Source organism: Setaria italica, chromosome VIII (assembly GCF_000263155.2).
Source record: "Setaria italica strain Yugu1 chromosome VIII, Setaria_italica_v2.0, whole genome shotgun sequence".
NCBI lineage: Eukaryota > Viridiplantae > Streptophyta > Magnoliopsida > Poales > Poaceae > Setaria > Setaria italica.
In genome coordinates, this window is record NC_028457.1 from 29,861,041 (window position 1) to 29,880,926 (window position 19,886).

The window sequence follows — 19,886 nt, forward strand, 5'->3', positions numbered from 1 at the left end:
TGATCCCGTATGGGGGCGAAATCGTCGCTTCTCTGCATCCCGTGCCACACATACGGTCGCGCGTACCGTCCCGCACGGGGGAGAGGGCTGCTCGGAACGGCGAGACGTGACGGGAGCGGGAGGGGCAGAACCGTCCGAGCGCTCGGGCGCGGGGGGAACGGTCACGCGCGGGGGGGCGGGGGGGTCCACCACGACACCCCGTAACGTCGCGTCTCCCCACGAGTCCACTCCGTTCCAGCCGCGCACCAACTCCTCCTCCGTCTCTCCCGCCCCGCTGCCAGCCAGCCCGGCACCATCAGTGGGTGGGTGGGTGTGGCCTGGTGGTTGCCTCCGCCCTCTCCCTCCCCCTCCACTCCCCAGCGGCGATGGCGCCCGCGCTCCCGCACTGCTGAGCCCCCCCGCGCCCCGCCTTCCTTCCGCCCGCGCCGTGGTAGGCTGGCTGGCTGGTAGGTAGGTAGGCGGTCGCAGGCGGGTGGCTGGCTGCGGCGCGCAGCGGGCGATCCGGGGCAGGATCTCGGGGGCGCGGATCTGCGCGCGCGGCCGGCGATGGAGGACGGAGATGCTGCCGCCGCCGCCGCGGCGGTGGAGAATGGCGCGGTGGAAGCGGCGGAGGGCTACGTCGTCGTCACGGCGGCGGCTGACGGGGAGCCCGCCGGCGATCGGGAGGATCACTCCGCCGTGCAAGAGGCGGCGGAGGGCGGATCTGAGGCCGCCAGCGCGGCGGTACCGCTGGCCGAGGATGCGGCGCCGGCAACGGCCAAGGCGCCGGCCAAGGTGAATTCCGCTCCCTGGCCTTCGCCCGCCGCGCGTACGGGGTTAGTGTGATCCGCCAGCCACTGACGCCCGGGTGTTCGCTCTGTCTGCAGAAGGCTGGATCCGGGGACGCCGCCGTGGCGCGGAAGGGGAAGCTGCCCAACGGCAGGGTGCCCGCCGCCGCGGCCAAGGGGAAGAAGCCCGGGGTCCTCTCGCAGAGTGCCTCGTTCCCGGCGCGGGGGCCGAGCGGCGGCGCCAAGAAGGCCGCGGCCGCAGCGGCGGTGGCTACCACGCCCAAGCAAGCCAAGGCTGCCGTGGCCAACGGATCAGAGGCGGCGTCAGGTTGGTTTCTATTTGCTCTTCGTTTCGACAGCGATGGGGTTGCCATCTGTCGGGTTTGCTGAATTGTGGGGATGGGATTCAATTGCTTGCAGGACGGGCAGCGGAGAAGAAGGCGAATTCGGCACGAACGCCTGTTGTCGCTCGCCGGGCGATGGTAAAGATGCTTCCTTTGACTGATCTTTCACTTGAAGTTGGCGTCTTTTTTGCCTATTTTTAGTTACCGTGTGGTAAGACTTGGTCCAATTGTCTTTGACTTAGCCCGTCAAGTCTGGATCAGTGGATGCGGCCGCGCCAAATGATGCAACTCCTGCAGTCCAAGAGTAAGTGCTGGACCACTACCAATCCAGATTTGGGCCGTGCGTTTTTTTCCCCTTTTGCGTTGTTGTAATTTCAGTTATCGTCTCTAAATAGAACACACCATTAATGTGGGTTGTTTGGATGTTCGGTCTTGAGCCCGTTTCCGATGCTTACTAGAAATGATTCAATTAATGTCATTGTCACAATAGATTGACTAATCAGAGCTGTTACAAATATGATTTCATCAAAGGCTAAGGCTGGGCGTTTTCCTTCTTTTGCTGAAATTCTTGATGCTGGGTATCAGGTCACATGAGAACACCGCCAAACCATTGAAACAAGTGCAGCCAGGAAAAACAGAGGACGATGTGCGCTCCACCACATCGTAAGTAATTCTTCATGAGAGAGTGATAGTCACTTATTCATTCTTCCCCGTGGTATCATTACCAATGTCATCATTCCGTGTCATGTTGCAGAAGTACCAATACTCCCCGTGCAGCAGCTCGCAAGATTGCCGCCGCTGCCTTCAGTTTCAGATTGGAGCAGCGTGCTGAGAAGCGAAAGGAGGTGAGCACAGTTTCCACGGTGGTATTGTGTAGTACTACATACTTGGTTGCGTTTCCCTTTTCTTTTACTGAAGGGCCTTAGTTGTTTGTTGCACCCAGTTCTTCCAAAAGCTTGAAGAAAAAATCCATGCAAAGGAGCTTGAACAAACAAATTTGCAGGAAAAATCTAAGGTGGGAATTGCTTTTGTATTATTTGCATAAAACCTTTGGGATATTTGCATGTTTCATTTCTGAAATTAATCTACACACACTCAGGAGAGTCAAGAAGCTGAGATCAAACTGCTGAGGAAGAGCCTGACATTTAAAGCTACACCTATGCCAAGCTTTTACAAGGAGCAGCCACCTAAAGTTGAGCTGAAAAAGGTACTAAGTTGATCTACTTGATTTACTGAGGTTGCTTTGTATATTTCAAATAAATGGCTCCATATAATTTAAGTACATCCTATTTTTCCTCTTTTAATAGAAAGGTTCACATTGGGCATGGTTTGATAAATTTCCATATGCATTGTGTCCTTTTGATTTGTGAACGGTCTATTACTGATAAGAAAATCCTTACGATTCTAGATCTTTGCTATTAAATTGGTGGAGTCACTGTCATCTATCTCTATATGCCTTATACTAATTCATTAAGGCAGTATACCTTTCACATTTCTTTCATATATTTGATTACCTGAATTGTTTTCTATAACAATTTTCATCCAGATATGATTGAATTTGTTATCAGATAATCATAAAGATTAAGATTTGCAGTTGCTGAAGCACCTTAATGTAGGATTTCAGACCATGACATGTTCATGTCAATGAGATGTATGTTAGTGAAATCAGTCCCTTCCATCTCACAGGAAGATATAATGTTACAACTTACAAGTGACAAAGTTTGTTTATTTCTACAAGTTTATCAAGTCATTCATGTTTCATTTCATTTCTCCACTGTATGCACGGTTTCACAGTGTGTTGAAATTCAATTTCCGATTTATTGATATTTCAATGTTTTGTCTCGTGTGTGTATCTGCTAGGTTGGATCAAAAATATTGATTAAGCTTCCTGAATATTATGTTCCTGTACACATTTTCTTGACACATTAGTAATTTGGCACACCTTAAAAACAGTTTCTCATACACTGGTTGTGCAGATTCCCCCAACACGTGCGAGGTCACCAAAGCTTGGGCGGCACAAGCCAACCAATTCTGCTACTGCTGCTTCTGCAGATGGTTCTGTATCATGTGAGAGTCCACGGAGCACTGCAAATTCTGCCAGGGTAAATGAAGTTGCGGAAAACAACAAACCTCGGGCTCCTGCTAGAAAACCTGTCCAGAGATCAGTCACGAAAACTACATCCCAAGTGTCTGGGACTGCAAAGGCTGAACCAAGACCTATGGTTACAAAACCAAAAACCTCAAACTCGAAATCTAAGGTTTCAAGGGCAAAGGCTGCGCAAGTGCAAGACAACCCAGTTGAAGTCCCCCCTACACAACCTTCTGCTCCAGAAGAGCTCACTGTCGAACATGGCGTTGGAGAAGCAACAGGACCTGATCTGGCTGCCCCATTGGTCGCTTCGAATGAAGTCCCAGTCCATGGTTGATCGGGTCGTGCATTTTGCCTATTTATTTCCTTCTTGCAGTTCTGTGAATAGTCAGGGTGTGTGCTTCATTGAAAGTTGAATCTCTCAAAGTGTCGAGTCATGGGGTTATCGTTTCCTGAGTAGACATCCATTTTTTTCAGCTTGTCATTGAGCATGCCATGTATATTGCTTGATATTTTGTTCATGTTTACATTTCCCAATCTTGTGTATATTTGATTTGTATGTCGTTGGATATCCTAGGATTGTTGCAATACATTAATGCAACTTGTAGATTCATTTTGTGGTATGAGGTCGTATTACTTGGAATTGTTTGCCCTTTTTCTGTAATAATTTTGTTGGCCTCTTGTTGGTTTTACCTCAACTCTCCCTTTTTTTTTTTTTGAGGAACCTCAACTCTCATTTTTGCCCTGGCTTGTTAAGTAAAAAAAACGTGAATGGCATATTTCAATATATTTCTCTCTTTTTTTTTTTTGTAAAATACACTAGTAAGTAGGTCTTCAATCAGTGCTTATAAATATGTTGGATTAGCACTAGTTATCAAATGCCATGCTGTCATATACAATGTAATGAAAGTGTTCACGGCACTTCAAAGACAAAAAAACATTCCTCTTGTTTAAAAGTAGAACACCGATGAAAACAAAAAAGGAAGTAGAACAAGTAGTGTTCATCAAACCATCATCGTTTATGCTTGCGATGCGACTCTTTATACAATTCTTAAGGATAAAGGCATGAAGCACTAGTGCTTTTGAAAACCCCAAGATACCAAGATTCATGCTTGTGATGCTACGCCTTAACCACCAACTCCACCTACGGCTCCCTTCTCCTTGTACAAAATATAAATAAATGGGGATATTGGTGCCATCTTGAATGTGACAATTTGACCCATCTTGAAGGTGACAATTTGACTAACAATTTCAAAAAATAGTATTTAATAAAAAATGGTTCATATGAAAGAATTTTCATGATGGTCGTATTATGATCAATTCTAACGTTATCATTACATGTAATTCTTTACATATTGTTCGAAAGTGACTTACATTACGAATATAATGGAATGTCAATTTTTACTGTTCTTGCTCCTGACATATACATTGCTCTGCCATAATGACAAAGCGCTAGCGCGATAGTTCCTCACTCTAGCTAGTACCAATCTCCAACCTCCAATATTGAAAGTTTGGAGCTTTCACATTAATATCTCATGTTTCCTCTTTCTCATATTTTTTGCTCTTGCACTCTAAAACCAAACAAACTAATGTAATTATTTTACGGTAGTAAAATAATAGGACTTCACTTTGTGGTTTCAAGTCCCAAATTTTCAAGGCATTCTTGTTATACTTGATCCTTCACCATCAAAAGCAAAATTGTCAATCCAAATATAAACTCTAGATGAAATATGTAACTTATTTAAAAATCACCAACTGAAAACATTAAAGTGATTAAAAAACACTACCATTTATCCCTACGTCTCAAAAAGAATGCAATTATGGCTGGCTAAAATTGCATTCTTTTCGGAACGGGTGGAGAGCAACTCCAGCAGACCCTCTAAACAGCCCTCTACTCAAGGTTTAGAGGGCCAAGTCAAAAAAACGCACTCCAGCAGGCCCTCTGCTTAGCTCACTATTTTGGGGAGGCCCCCAAATTCCCCCTCCACCCTCCATTAGTGGGGAGGTCTCTAGGGAGCCCTCTATCCAAGGAGGTTATTGCTGGAGTTGAAAATATTTTTATGGCCTAAAAAAATAGAGAGAACCCCGTTCAATCTTTAGGGGCTTCGCTTTGAAGGCTATTGCTAGAGTTGTTGCCCTTGTCCCTCCCTCTTAACCTAGTCAGTTTGCCTCTTACTCATTAGCACGTTTGTCCGCATAGACTTTGTCTATATTAGTGCACTACGCTAAAAAAAGCACCATTCATTAGCAACAATATATCCTTCACTACAACCTCGGTCTAGCTACCATCCATACTCTAGAATTGCAATTCTTGCAATCTTAAAATCAAATAATTGGATGCAAACCCACAACTAAAAAGACAAAAAATATGCTATCCCATTTACAAGAAATCATGGTATACGAAGGAGAACCATGGCGCATTCCAACTGAGCATCGCACCTCCATCGCGATCCAACAATCAAATTAGCAAGAATCCAATACACCGACCTCCCTTTGGTGGCAAATCTTTATAGATAACCTTAGGTGCTAGATTGTAAAAAAAATCCATGTTTCTCCTATTTTTATTGTCTCCTAGGCATTAAAAAAAATGAAGAAGTCCATTTTTAACCATCCAATTATTGCTTCAGCTTGGTTTGGACCACGAAATTCTAGAATCAGGAATCTTTGACCATCCAACTATCAAAACTAGATAAATTTAGCCGTTGAGTTGTGTTTGGTGGGTGGTTTTGCTAATATGGATACCACATGGAGTTGGGCCCACATGTCACACATTTTCTCCCTTCTCTCTCCTCTCTCCACCTCACTGACATCATCCCATTTCTCTTCTTCATTCCCCTTCCTCTCTCCCCCAAGCCACGGTCGGCTGTTGACCGGCGATTCCTCACCGGCGGTGAGGTCTCCGGCGAAGAGGCTGGCACCTATAGCTACTGAGCAACTAGGTGCACCGATACCCCTACGGTGAACACACCAGAGCATGGCCTGAAGCGAGCGGTGGCGCACATAGCATAGCAGCGACGGCACTCATGAGTTTTTCGGCGAGGACATTGGCTTAACCCACGAGCTGACAGGAGTTGGAGCCCCACTGGGTTGTGGGGGTTCAGTTTTGGTACCTCGAAGGGGTAGAGGACGGCTGGAGGCGGGTGGTCGATGGTGGGCGGATCACGGCGGCCTGGCGGCCATGGCAGCTCGGGAAATTCGAATCCCAGGCCCACCAGTGGCCGGAGTTGTCCTAAGAGGGGCTAGGGGCGGAGCTCAGAGGGTGAATGAGCTTCAGGTACGAGAGATTTGATTTTAGTGGGGTGGATGGAGAGTATTTGGTCGGCAGGTGGCCGAAGGTCGGGCTCGGCTCGACTGTGCCCTGCTTGGAGGAAGAAGAAGAGAGGCTAGGACCAGCAAAGGTAGGGTATCCCCGAGGTAGTGGATTGGTTGATGGGATTTGCCAAGATCAGGAACTCGAAGGTGAACGCTGACATGCGATTTAGACAAGTTTGGGCCGCTGAATAGCGTAATACCCTACATCCTATGTGTTGTATTGCATTGGTTGTATTCAATTGTTTTGAAGGGTCCCTGGCTCGCCTTATATATCTAGGGCAGGGTTACATGTCGGTTGGTTTACAAGAATACTACTAGTTGGATACAACTAGAGGAGTCATACTCTTATTACAATGAATACTTTTCTAATTCTCGACTAGTTCCTATTATTCCATGTAGATTATGCCATCCTGCGCCATGATCTCCACGTCAGATACGTCTTTATGTCCAGTCCCATATTTGGGACTATCCAAACCTTTCGGTGGGCTCATAAATGTATGTACGACAGGGCTCCCAACCTAGCCACTGTCGAGAGGATGGGCCGCTGCGGGCCGGCGGCTTGATACAGGGGCGAGGACTAGGAGAGCGGCGGCGCGAAGAAGCGGAAGTGGCTAGAGGGAGAGAGAATGGACAGGGGAAGAAGATAATACTGACATGTGGATCCTACTGCCGCGTGCCGTCCATGACAGCGAAATCACCAATCTAAACGGCTAGAACGGTTTTAACAGTGGTTTTCAAGTTCGATGGTCGAAACCAAACCGAAGCAATAGTTAGATTCTTAAAAAAACACTCCGATGAAATGTTGCAACAGGGATTTGATCATTGCTTTTCATGTAAACTAACGTTATAATCTCGGTAAATCCCAGCTACATAAATCAAAACCATTCAAAGCGGTTTCTCATTGCATTCGACGGATGGTTTTACATCAACCAGATGCTTATGTTCTTGTCAGATCTCAGCCGTAGGAATGAACCTGCCCCCACCGCACGAATCTCAAGGATCACGACACATCGAAACTCCTTGCCAGTTGCCACGCCTCCTCCCGCCAGCGTCTCGAGAGAACCGCGCGCCGCGCCGGGTTTCCCCAACCTTTTCCCCAACCCAAAACCTCCGCGCCCGCGAGGCGAGGCGAGACGAGTCTTCCGCCGTACACCGCCGCCGCCTCCACTCCCCTCCCCTCCCCCCGCCGTCTCTTCCTCCCATTCCTCTTCTCCGCATCCAGTAGGGGTGGCGCCGGGTGGGCCCGCTGCAGGGCTGGATTGGGCGGAGGAGGCAAGAACCGCCCGCCCATTAGAACCCTAGCCCCCTCGCCATCGTAACCGCGCCAGGAATCTGCCGGGGATCCGGAAATCTCCCGCCTTTCGGTCTCCCGGAGTCCGAGATATCCGGCCTTCGCTGCTGGGTCAGAGATGGTGAGTGCGTTCGCGCCCGGTACCCTCCTCCGCGGAGATTTGACGCGCCAGTTCTTGATTCTTGGTTTCCGGCTGAGCATTTTGTTTCTTGGGTTTCTCGGTCGCAGTCGTCGGACATCCGGAAATGGTTCATGAAGACGCAGGACAAGGGTGGGGCCTCCGGGGCCGTGAAGCCCTCAGGGCCGGCTGCGGCGGAGAAGAAGAAGCCGGTGCTCAGCATTCCGGAGAAGAAGCAGGCACCACCTTCGTTGGTAGGTTGCTGAACCCCCGTTGTTATTGGTTCCGCCCTCTGTTCCTAATTGTTGCCTTGTTATGCTTATGGGTGATTTAGATGGGTTGGGTTGATTGAGACATTGTTTTGTAGTGCATGATATTGTGGATTGGCCGATTGGGTCAGCCATTCAGTTTTGGTCAATGTGTTCCTTGCAGCAACCAATGGGGTGCTAGGATTTTTGTGCTCATTAAGGTTATTTTTTTTGCCAAATAAATGGAAAATGATTATGTTCTGGACATTTGCAATCTGTGGAAGTTTGTAGATTTAGTTTTAGCCTATTAGTTACCAGCTAGACTAGATTATTGACTAGGTTCTTTGAGTTCCTTCGATGTCGTTTCATCTAGCACCTGCACCATAATATAACAAATTGGGCTATTTATCCACTTATATGTTGATTGTCGAGTCATCACTCCGGTTGGTTTGTTTCGCCATGCTAACTGCAGTTCTTATCTAATTTTCATTGGCTTACAATATTTGACGCTGCATAAGTTTCTGACTTTGTTAATGCCGCACCCTGGATCAATCAGGCGTCCTGCGACCATGATCCTTCTGCTAGAAGGAAGACAAGCAAGTACTTTGGGTCAAAAACTGAAAAGGACTCGGATGTTGAAATGGCAGATGCCACTGCAGGAAAGAGTACTGAGAAGAATGCGGCTAAAAGAAAACTTCAGAAAGGTAGCAATGAACTCAAGGATGACACAAAGCCTTTGCCAGCAAAGAAAATGTCTAAGGATGATGAAGACGACAATGACGACTTTGTGTCACCTTCAAAAAAGAAAACTCCAGTGAAGCCGCCGCCATCAAAGAAGCCTAAGGTTGAATCTAATGTTGAAGCCCCTGGAAGGACTACTGGTACTGATGATGGTGAGGAGGAGGACAAGATGGATGAAGATGCCAAGACTCCTTCGAAAGGAGCTGGAAGAGGAAGGGGAAGGGGAGGAAGAGGAGGAGCAGCCCCTGGGGGTAGAGGTAGAGGAGGGGGTGGGAGAGGTTTCATGAATTTTGGTGAGAGGAAGGATCCCCCTCACAAAGGAGAAAAGGTAAGTTTGATATCTTTCATCAATGTTTTCTGGAAACTCAAAAACTCAATCCTAAACTGTTTATTTCATCTTATGCAATTTGTAGGAGGTCCCAGAGGGTGCCCCTGACTGTTTATCTGGTCTGACATTTGTCATTAGTGGTACCCTTGACAGGTGCTTTGATTTTTATTCCTTGATAATATTCAGTATACAGTATATATTTAATGATAATGCAAGGGCCAATGAATTATAATTTGAAACTTTAAAGTTTCCATATTTAGATGATTCTGCCAGGAGATCATCTTAAGTTCCTATGTGTTTGCAGTCTTGAACGTGAGGAAGCGACTGATCTAATTAAGCGTTATGGAGGCCGTGTGACTGGCTCTATTAGTAAAAAGACGGTATGCATATCAGTATGGCACCTTTTTCTGAATTTTATCAGTGCCTTTCATGTATTGATTTTGGTGAAAGTTCTTGTTGACAGAGTTACTTATTGGCTGATGAAGACATTGGTGGAGTGAAATCTAACAAAGCAAAAGATCTGGGGTATTGCTTCCTATTTTTGTATGAAAAAATGTTGCGAATTCATTTTAGTTTGCCATTTTCATATGTGCTTGCACTTTTTTGCAGTGTCCCATTCTTGACCGAAGATGGTTTATTTGATTTAATCCGGAAATCGAAGCCTGCAAAGGCTCCTGTAGACGGACATCAAAGCAGCAACGGTTCTGAAAAGCTGCAGAAATTACAGACAAAGAGCTCTCCAGCTAAAGTTGAGAAACGAGGTAGACTGAACCCTCCTAGTTCTAATGCTTCTATAATCGGATAGCATGTTGTGGGATCCTGCTTAGCATAACCTAATGCATCATTTTGTCAAAGACTGAAAAGTTGCTTGAATATGAATGTCTGACATGACTTTTATGTTCATTGTATTTCTAACTTTATCATTGTGGATGTTAACTTGATCCTGCTGTTATGTTTGGATCCTCTGGTGATTCAACTCATTACCATTTATTTCCCCCCTGATTTTAGCTTTTCTCATCTTAAATATATTATTTATGCTTGGTTTGAAATTTTCAGCTGAAGCAAGTCCTGTGGGCAAAAGTTTTGCTTCAAAGAGTAATGTCGCAAATGCCTCTGCTGAAAACAGAAAGGCCAAGAATATTGACCGTGGTTCTATGCAATGGACAGAAAAATATCGGCCGAAAGTTCCGAATGACATAGTTGGCAACCAATCAATGGTGAGTAGTGCTGCTTTTGGTTATGTTGATTACATTCATTTGTGCATCGATGTTTTACTATGAACTTCATACGTAGGTTAAACAACTTCATGATTGGTTGAAAAGTTGGGACACACAATTCCTTCATTCTGGGCAAAAGGGCAAGGGAAAGAAGCAAGCTGATAACGGAGCCAAAAAGGCTGTGTTGTTGAGTGGACCTCCGGGTATTGGCAAGACTACAACTGCAAAAGTTGTCAGTCAGATGCTAGGATTGCAGGCCATTGAGGTACTATTTTTAGTCGTTGCACTATATTTGTTCCTTACCAATCAGACCTGAATTCAAACAATAATTTTTGTGAATAGGTAAATGCAAGTGATAGCCGTGGTAAAGCAGACTCCAAGATTGAGAAAGGTGTTGGGGGGAGCACATCAAATTCCGTCAAAGAGCTTATCAGCAATGCAACTCTGAATTATAGTGACAATCGGTCAGTATTACAGCATGGATCATGAGCCTTTTTGGACTTCGTATATTGTTTATTATAATAAATTGTGCAACAATTCAACAGGTTAAAGCATCCTAAAGCTGTACTAATCATGGATGAAGTTGATGGTATGTCTGCTGGAGATAGAGGTGGTGTTGCTGATCTTATTGCTAGCATCAAGATATCCAAGATTCCTATAATCTGCATCTGTAATGACCGTTATAGCCAGAAATTGAAGAGCCTTGTCAATTACTGCCTGATGCTCAACTTCAGAAAACCAACAAAACAGCAGGTTATTTCTTGCCATGTTCAGTTCAAGTGAGGCAGTGACCTTGAGAATCACTAATGGTCCCCTAAATTACAAAAAACTAGCACCCCGTTCCTTTTTTCTTGTTATATCTAGGCATGTGCAATGTAGTTTGTCCTGCCGCTATTCATGTTATTTGGAAGCAAATCTGTATGTGATGTCTTTGAGTCTAAAATGGACTGGGTTATCCACTAGGTTGATGGTGCCACTTACTGTGGATTCTATGAGCTTCTAACCAGCATTGCTCTTTGTGTACGATTGTCCCTATTTGATAGAAAATTTGACCATTTGCTGTCTCAAGTCGCATATTGACTGCTATGTTCTTTCTGTTTTAATGTTTCTCTTCTGCTTACATATAGGGTTGCATGATCATCGTAGAAAGGAAGAACTGTTTATTTTCTACCTATGACTTGAATGGTCCTTTTCTTGGTTCTAACTTCTTTATTCAACAGATGAGTAAGAGATTGATGGAAATTGCCAAAAAGGAAGGTATTCAAGCTCAAGAGGTATCCACTGTTTATTCTCCAGAGTTCAGTGTTTTTGAACCTAAAGATGTTAGTAGAAGCAGACCAATAACATAGAAGAAAATTAGTGCTTGTAGTTTCTCTTGTATTTCTAATCTTCTAGCATTTTTCTCTCCTTATGGTTCTCAGATGTGTAGACTTTCCAGGTTTTGCTACTAATATGTGGTTTTCTGGTATGATAGAATGCAATGGAAGAGCTTGCTGAAAGAGTTCATGGGGATATTCGCATGGCACTTAACCATTTGCAGTATATGAGCCTCTCCCAATCTGTGGTCAAATATGATGATATACGAGAGCGACTTAATAGCAGTGCAAAGGATGAAGATATTTCTCCTTTCACAGCTGTTGACAAGTATTTTCCTTTCCCTAGTATTTCTTCGACATCAAAATATCTCTATTGATTAATTTTCTATATTTTTTCCTTGATATTCTTACCTTGAACCTCTCCATGTTTTACTGGCTAATGTGCAAGCGGTTATTTAATTTCAGACTGGAAGGATGAGAGTTTATGCTAAGTTTCGTGTTCAATATATTAATATGTGTTGATTTAATATCAAGATTTCGTTGTTTCTCTTCCATATTATCACTTGAAAGGCACACATGAATCCTCACTGGATATTTTTCCAAGGAGAAAAGCACTTTCGCCTGTACTAGTTAGCTGGCCTTCAGGATTAGGTTAAGGTACATTTTTTTTGTTAAAGGTGACATGAAGCACCTCACAACTATATTGGACAATCCACAGCCACAATACTTTTATTGGTGCTGATGTTTGAACCATTTTCCTGCCTTCGAACTGCTAGTTTGCTCTTTATTGGAATCTTTGACTGGGGACTCAGAGAACATACTGTATGCTCTGTGCTATTAAATTTTTGTCAGATGGGTTAAATTTACTCGAGCATTGGAATGGTTTATGGTTCTTTTTTTTCTTGTGCATTTCTGTCTGCTCTCTTTATGTTATTCATGCATATTCTTTGAACTTTCAGATTGTTTGGTTTCAATGGTGGGAGATTAAGGATGGATGAGAGAATTGATTTTGGCATGAGTGATCCTGATTTAGTTCCCCTTATTATCCAGGTCTGTACTACTGATGGAAATCCCCTGTATAAATGTTAATTCTACTGTATTCTCTCTCCTGATATCTATTCTGAGTAGCGACTAGCACAAATTTCTTTCAAATATACTTTTTTATATCAACTGTAGTGTGCAGATTGTGTAATAGCTTGAAAGCTGGGATGTTCAGATTCATAAGAATGGTGTATTCTGAAGAGAATTCTAGCCTTTTGTTGCTATGTTTATGTTTTCCAAATCAGTGTGTATCAGAACTGTTTAAGGCACGTATGCTTTAGGTCTTCTTTTGCTATGTTGTGTTGCTGTGATTTTAGTTGAGTATTGTTGAATTCCATTAGTTCGAGTTTAATTACATGATGCACATGGATCAATATATTCTCTTTTCTTTTCTGCTTCTGCTGGCTTAAATATGTCTTGGAAATCAAAATGCCTCTAAAATTCACATGTAAAAATGTGCCCATTTGTAGGAAAATTATATCAATTATCGACCTAACACCATCGGGAAGGATGAAAGTGGAGTTAAAAGAATGAACGCTCTTGCCCGTGCTGCTGAGTCTATAGCGGATGGTGATCTTGTTAATGTACAAATAAGAAGATATCGACAGTGGCAGTTGTCGCAAGCTGCTTGTTTTGCTTCATCTATAGTACCGTAAGTATTGATCGGGTACATCATTCATTATATGGTGGCAGTAGTATTGATTTATTTTGAATTTGCTACAGTTTTCTAACCTCTTCCATCTTTTCCAGTGCCGCTTTTATGCATGGGAACAGGGAAATCCTTGAAGCGGTAAAGTTCAAACCCTATCTGTTGTGTAGTTTATTTTTTGCTTACTGAGCCAAATTAAATTGGGTAACAAATAAATTGTCAGGGTGAGCGAAACTTTAATAGGTTTGGTGGGTGGTTGGGTAAGTACTCAACAACTAACAAAAACAGAAGGCTTCTGGAAGATGCTCACAGTCATATTCTTGCGTCCCAACAGGCAAACTTGGACAGGTAGTTACTTTTACGTATTGAGATCTATCTTATGCCTTTTCAGTGGCTTGTGCTTTTATTGTCACATATCTGACTTATTAAGTTGCTGGTATGGGATAGTGAAGTTACCTGTTCTCATATCTGGCCATGTCCTGAATCTGCACCTAATATGTATTTTTTGGGCACGGCAAACCACAGCTATCTGTCCTAGTTTTGGATATGGATTTGAATGCTATTTTTCATGCATGGTTTTTCATCAGTGCTGTAACTTTGAATAGTTGAATGATGTTCAAACTTTAAGTGATATTTGTAATGTTTTATTGCGAGCCTTAATATTGCTTGATAACTGCAGGGAGACATTGAGGTTGGATTATCTTACTCTTCTCTTGAGACAGCTGACTGACCCACTCAAAACAATGCCAAAGGTTGTTATTCATCTTGTGCTTTGAACTCCACTTTTCCTTTTTTTCCGTCATTATTGATTTCATCATGATGATAATCTCCAGGGCATTATTAGGTGTTACGTAATTGGTCCAAACTTTGTTGTTTCTGGAGGACTAGTCTTGAAAGTTGAAATGCCACACCTCTGATGAGTCATGAGATTAGAGATACAAGGCTAACCGAGAAATTTTTCATATGCCAACTTCTGCACTCGTTCAAGCAAACTGTCACATATCATCTGAACTCTTTAACCCATAGCAGTGTTTCAAAGGTGTCGCCTAGGCGTCCAGGTGGACCCAGCTCGCCTTGGCGAACAGGTCCGCCTTGTCGCCTAGGCATTAAGGCGTGCACTGCTCGCCTTAGGTCGCCTTGTCGCCTTTAAATCACTGCTTCATAGCTTAAAATTTAAGATTCTAATTTCCTTTTTTGGTTTCTTTGTTTGGAAAATCTGTGGAACTGTTGTTCACGCTCTGTAGAAACATGAAGTTGGAGAATCCCTTTGTAATTAACCTACCATTTGGTCATTTTGTAATGCAGTAATCTCAAACACTTTTCCCTTGTAGAACTATTTATTTGCGCAAATCTGCTGGAAAATTTATATTTGCAATTCATCCAGGATGAAGCTGTTCAAAAGGTGGTGGAGTTTATGGACACCTACTCTCTCAGCCAGGAAGACTTTGACACGATTGTGGAAATATCCAAATTTAAGGTTGGCAATTATTCTAGCAGCAGTTTGATGTTTATTCCATTTAATGCCATGTTCACTCGACCATCCCTTTGAATGGTTACAATTACCTTTGCATCTGCATCAGAATTTTCTGTTGAGTAGGTGTTTGGTTTTAGTAATTTTGCACTGCCCATTTTGCCAATGAGATGCAAAACTAAAGTGAGTATGGAATACAACAAAATACGTTACAGTCTACTTGTTAGCTAAGTGCAATCAACAACAACAACAACAACATAGCCTTTCAGTCCTAAGCAAGTTGGGGTAGGCTAGAGGTGAAACCCAACAAGAGCCCACATCAGGGTTCAGGCACATGAATAGCTGTTTTCCAAGCACTCCTATCTAGGGTTAAATCTTTGTGTATATTCCATCTCTTCAAATCTCCTTTTATTGCCTCTTCCCATGTCAATTTTGGTCTTCGTCTGCCTCTCTTCACATTACTTCACATTACTGTCACGCCTTAGGGTTCCACTACGCACCGGTGCCTGCGGAGGCCTCCGTTGGACATGTCCAAACCATCTCAGCCGGTGTTGGATAAGCTTTTCTTCAATTGTTGCTACCCCTAACCTATCACGTATATCCTCATTCCGGACTTGATCCTTTCTCGTATGACCACAAATCCAACGCAATATACGCATTTCCGCAACACTTATATGTTGAGCATGTCGTCTTTTTGAGGCCAACATTCTGCACCATACAGCATTGCAGGTCTAATCGCCGTCCTATAAAACTTGCCTTTTAGCTTCAAAGGTACCATCTTGTCATATAAAATTCCTGATGCTTGGCGCCACTTCATCCACCCCGCTTTGATTCTATGGCTGACATCTTCATCAATATCCCTATCTCGTTGTAGCATTGATCCCAAATATCGTAATGTATCCTTCCTGAGCACTACTTGACCTTTCAGTTTTAGTTCTCCTGAGTCTAAAACCTTTTGACTCTAGGGTCTCCCGCCACAACTCCAATTTCCTATTTACTCCTGCTCGACTTTCATCAACTAGCACTACATCATCCGCGAAGAGCATACACCAAGGGATATCCCTTTGTATGTCCCTTGTGACCTCATCCATCACCAAGGCAAATAGATAAGGGCTCAAAGCTGACACTTGATGCAGTCCTATTCTAATCGGAAAGTTATCTGTATCGCCATCACTTGTTCGAACTCTAGTTACAGCATTGTTGTACATGTCCTTAATAAGTTCAATGTACTTTGTTGGGACTTTATGTTTGTCCAAAGCCCACCTCATGACATTCCTTGGTATTTTGTCATACGCTTTCTCCAAGTCAATGAAAACCATGTGTAGGTCCTTCTTCTTCTCCTTATACCGCTCCATAACTTGTCTTATTAAGAAAATAGCTTCCATGGTTGACCTTCCAGGTATGAAACCAAATTGGTTTATACAGACCCGCATTATCCTTCTCAAACGATGCTCGATAACTCTCCCATAGCTTCATAGTATGGCTCATCAACTTAATTCCTTGGTAATTAGTACAACTTTAAATATCTTCTTATTTTTGTATATCGGTACCAATATACTTCTCCACTCTTCCGGCATCTTGTTTGACCGAAAAATATGGTCGAACAACTTGGTTAGCCATACTATAGCTATATCCCCGAGGCATCTCCACACCTTAATTGGGATACCATCCGGGCCCATTGCCTTACCACTTTTCATCCTTTTCAACGCCTCTCTGACCTCAGATTTTTGGATCTTCCGCACAAAGTGCCTGTTGGTGCCATCAAAAGAGTCATCCAACTGAAAGGTTGTGTTCTCATTCTTAACATTGAACAATTTGTCAAAATACTCTTCCCATCTATGTCCTTCTCTCTTTCCTTCGTACCTAATCGTTGGTAAAGATCCTCATACGTCCTACCTTTTGCCACACTTACAGCTCGCTTTGCGATCTTCTTTGCCTCCTTGTACTTCTCTATGTTGTCCACACTCCTGTCATGGAACAAGCGCCTATAGCATTCTTTCTTCTACTTAATAGTCTTTTGGACTTCCTCATTCCACCACCAAGTATCTTTATCTATGCCTTTACTCCCTTTGGCCACTCCAAGCACCTCCGAGGCCACCTTCCGAATGCAGTTTGCCATATTCTTCCACATGTTGTTTGCGTTCTCTCCTTCCTTCCAAGGGCTCTCTTTGATTACCCTTTCCTTGAAGACCTTTGATGTCTCCTCTTTCAGTTTCCACCACTTTGTTCTTGCAATCTTGGCTTGTTTATCCCTCCGTGCGTGCATCTGAAAACGAAAGTCAGCCACCACAAGCTTATGTTGAGAAACAACACATTCCTCTGGTATCACCTTGCAATCCAAGCATGCCTGTTTATCCTCTCTTCTTGTGAGAATAAAGTCAATCTAGCTATAGTGTTGGCCAATACTAAAAGTCACTAAATGGGACTATCTCTTCCTAAAGAAAGAGTTCGCTAACATCAAGTCAAAAGCTACTGCAAAGTCCAAGACTTCCTTTCCATCCTGGTTCCTACTACCATACCCAAAACCTCCATGAACTGCCTCGAAACCTGCACTTGTTGTACCTACATGCCCATTAAGATATCCTATGAAAAGTTTCTTGCTAGAAGGTACAATTCTAACCAGGCTATCTAAATCTTCCTAGAATTGCCTCTTAGTACTTTCCTCGTGGCCTATTTGGGGGCCATACGCACTAATCACGTTCAAGACCATATCACCAACAACAAGCCTAACTAAGATAATCCTATCCCCTTGCCTTCATGTCCACCACTCCATCCTTGAGACTCTTGTCAATCAAAACTCTACTACTCCATTTCTATTTGCAACTGTCCTTGAGTACCAAAGCTTGAAACCGTTATTATCCACCTCCTTCGCCTTTTGGCCCTTCCATTTAGTCTCTTGAACGCATAAGATATTTACACGCCTCCTAGTCGCTATGTCAACTAACTCTCTTAACTTACCTGTAAGAGACCCTACATTTCAACTACCTACACGAATCCTAGTTGGTTCGACTAGCTTCCTTGCCCTTCGCACCCATCGAGAGAGATGTGAAGACCCTTGCTCATTTTTCACTACACCCAGGTGCCTATGTAGCGCTCCACTAAGGAAATGGCAACCCAATCCTTGCTCACTTGGCACCGTGCCTAGATCACGACACGACGCGTCACTAATGGGGAGATGACCCGGCCCTTGCTCATTTAACACCATATCCGGGTTCCGATATGGTGCTTCGCTAAGAGGGTTGCACCCCAACAGATTTCTCTTGGGTTTCATCTCCATTAGAATGGCTAGGTTTAACGTTGGCTCGCCAAGCCTATCACAACCCTCCTTTACCAGGGTTTGGGACCTGCTATGTTGAGACAACATAGGTGGAGTTAAATGTTGGAAGCATCTATGCAGGCTTGTCACTAGATGAGTAAACGTGTTTTTCATAGTTTACCCTTGTCTTTGTTCCCCCGTCATGTTGGTTCTGAATACATTGTTTTTAATGTAGGGCCATCCAAGTCCTATGGATGGGATTCAACCTGCCGTTAAAAGTGCCTTGACAAAGGCATACAAACAAGGAAGTAGTTCTCGTGTTGTTCGAGCAGCAGATCTAATAAATATTCCAGGCATGAAGAAACCTCTAAAGAAACGAGTAGCAGCAATCTTGGAGCCAGTAGAAGAGAGCCTGGCTGATGAAAATGGTGTAGCATCAGCTGAAGCTGATGAAGAGGATTCTTCTGATACTGAAAATAATGGTACGTGTTCCTTTCCCATAATAAAGCAGAAAAATCATATAAAGGCTTGTTTGTTTGACTAATGTGTTGGGTATTTGGATAGAGAATCTGTTGAGGCAACTTTGCGGTGCCATACCATCTTCACATACATATGTACTCATGTCATTTAGACAAGACATACAGGTGTATATGGTATAGCCAGTTGTGCTACTAGCTTGCTTTTAGGGCTTGTTTGCATCCGACCCTGGCAAAGCTGCCTGCTTCAGGCAGCAATATCAGGCGTTCGATTTCGTCGGCCTGCGGTTGGCGTTGCTGCCTGGGCGACGAGTTGCCTAGCAGGCAGCAAACAAACAGGCCCTTACTCTTTAGTCAGTAGCATGTTGCAACCAAAAAGGAATCTCTTTGAAGCACATGAGTTGCTGTTTAACCACTGTTTTTTTGTCTTCTTTCAGATGAACTTGTGCCTAGTGACTCAATGCCAAAACTGGACTTGCAGAGTGATAAGAAGAAAGGTTCTCATGCTTGTTGTACATTTACTTCCAGCCTAACCATCCCTCTTCGTTGTGATTAACTTTCTGTGAGCTTATCTTCCTACAGGAATTCAAGTCCAGCTTGACCTCAAGAGCAACGGAAACGGCTCCAGTGGGAAGAAGACACCTGCTTCCAGATCAAGAGCAGCTCCTGGGTCCGGTGGGAAGTCTGCGGGAGGCTCAGCTGGGAAGAGGAAGAGGTAACTGACACATCCGCCGCTGGCAGTTAGCTGGCGACTAGTTTGGATGGATCCCCTGGTAATAAGGAGCAGTGCGAGGCTGAGTTTTGACTGTACATATTCCCATCCGACGCCATCTGTAGGCACTAGGCAACTGTACCTTCTCGCTGCTCCCTTGTTTGCTCCAGGGCCATCCATATCTTGTTTCTGAAATTTGTATGCACTTAGGCAGTTAGGCTACCTCCTCGCTGACAAGCTACAACCTGATTTGGTGTTGGTTTGTGTTCGGTTTCTCTTTTGTGAATGCTTACTGCAAAGATTACGAGCCATTGGCTTTCCCTTTGATGTAATGCCGTTCTTTTATTGCTCATCTTGTGTTTTGCGCCTTGCTGAGTTTGATTTTGTAGCTTGTCATGTGATTGCCGAGTTGTATTTGGATCGAGACGAAGAAACACGTGTGAGATGCAAGGCGGCAAGGACTGTATTTCTGAGCATAATCATTGACCACCAAACAGGATTGTTCTGTTG

General features: G+C 43.9%; 2 protein-coding genes across 2 annotated transcripts; both read left to right on the forward strand.

Annotated features, from left to right (window-relative positions):
* The first annotated feature begins 247 nt into the window (after positions 1-247).
* Positions 248-3,892, forward strand: LOC101777127 (protein WVD2-like 4). Its single transcript, XM_004979461.3, has 9 exons — positions 248-774; positions 867-1,095; positions 1,188-1,249; positions 1,354-1,415; positions 1,697-1,774; positions 1,866-1,956; positions 2,055-2,126; positions 2,211-2,318; positions 3,088-3,892. Exons 1-9 carry the CDS (start codon positions 547-549, stop codon positions 3,535-3,537), a joined length of 1,380 nt encoding a protein of 459 aa, XP_004979518.1. The 5' UTR covers positions 248-546; the 3' UTR covers positions 3,538-3,892.
* A 3,679-nt stretch (positions 3,893-7,571) lies between these two features.
* LOC101777540 (replication factor C subunit 1) lies at positions 7,572-19,721 on the forward strand. The gene is made up of 22 exons (XM_004979462.3): positions 7,572-7,924; positions 8,032-8,175; positions 8,726-9,238; positions 9,324-9,391; positions 9,543-9,618; positions 9,702-9,763; positions 9,848-9,999; positions 10,295-10,455; positions 10,532-10,720; positions 10,798-10,919; positions 11,001-11,208; positions 11,676-11,729; positions 11,930-12,099; positions 12,731-12,821; positions 13,283-13,464; positions 13,563-13,602; positions 13,685-13,809; positions 14,141-14,213; positions 14,846-14,938; positions 18,424-18,670; positions 19,102-19,161; positions 19,247-19,721. Exons 1-22 carry the CDS (start codon positions 7,922-7,924, stop codon positions 19,381-19,383), a joined length of 2,970 nt encoding a protein of 989 aa, XP_004979519.1. The 5' UTR covers positions 7,572-7,921; the 3' UTR covers positions 19,384-19,721.
* Positions 19,722-19,886: the final 165 nt, after the last annotated feature.

What these genes read in the sequence shown, in the direction of transcription:
- LOC101777127 (XM_004979461.3), top strand. Translation starts at nt 547, where the DNA reads ATGGAGGACGGAGATGCTGCCGCCGCCGCCGCGGCGGTGGAGAATGGC. An exon ending in GATGTGCGCTCCACCACATC is followed by an intron (nt 1,775 to 1,865) that starts GTAAGTAATTCT and finishes GTCATGTTGCAG; the next exon opens with AAGTACCAATACTCCCCGTG. An exon ending in GTGCTGAGAAGCGAAAGGAG is followed by an intron (nt 1,957 to 2,054) that starts GTGAGCACAGTT and finishes TGTTGCACCCAG; the next exon opens with TTCTTCCAAAAGCTTGAAGA.
- LOC101777540 (XM_004979462.3), top strand. An exon ending in GAAAACCAACAAAACAGCAG is followed by an intron (nt 11,209 to 11,675) that starts GTTATTTCTTGC and finishes TTTATTCAACAG; the next exon opens with ATGAGTAAGAGATTGATGGA. An exon ending in TTTGCTTCATCTATAGTACC is followed by an intron (nt 13,465 to 13,562) that starts GTAAGTATTGAT and finishes CATCTTTTCCAG; the next exon opens with TGCCGCTTTTATGCATGGGA.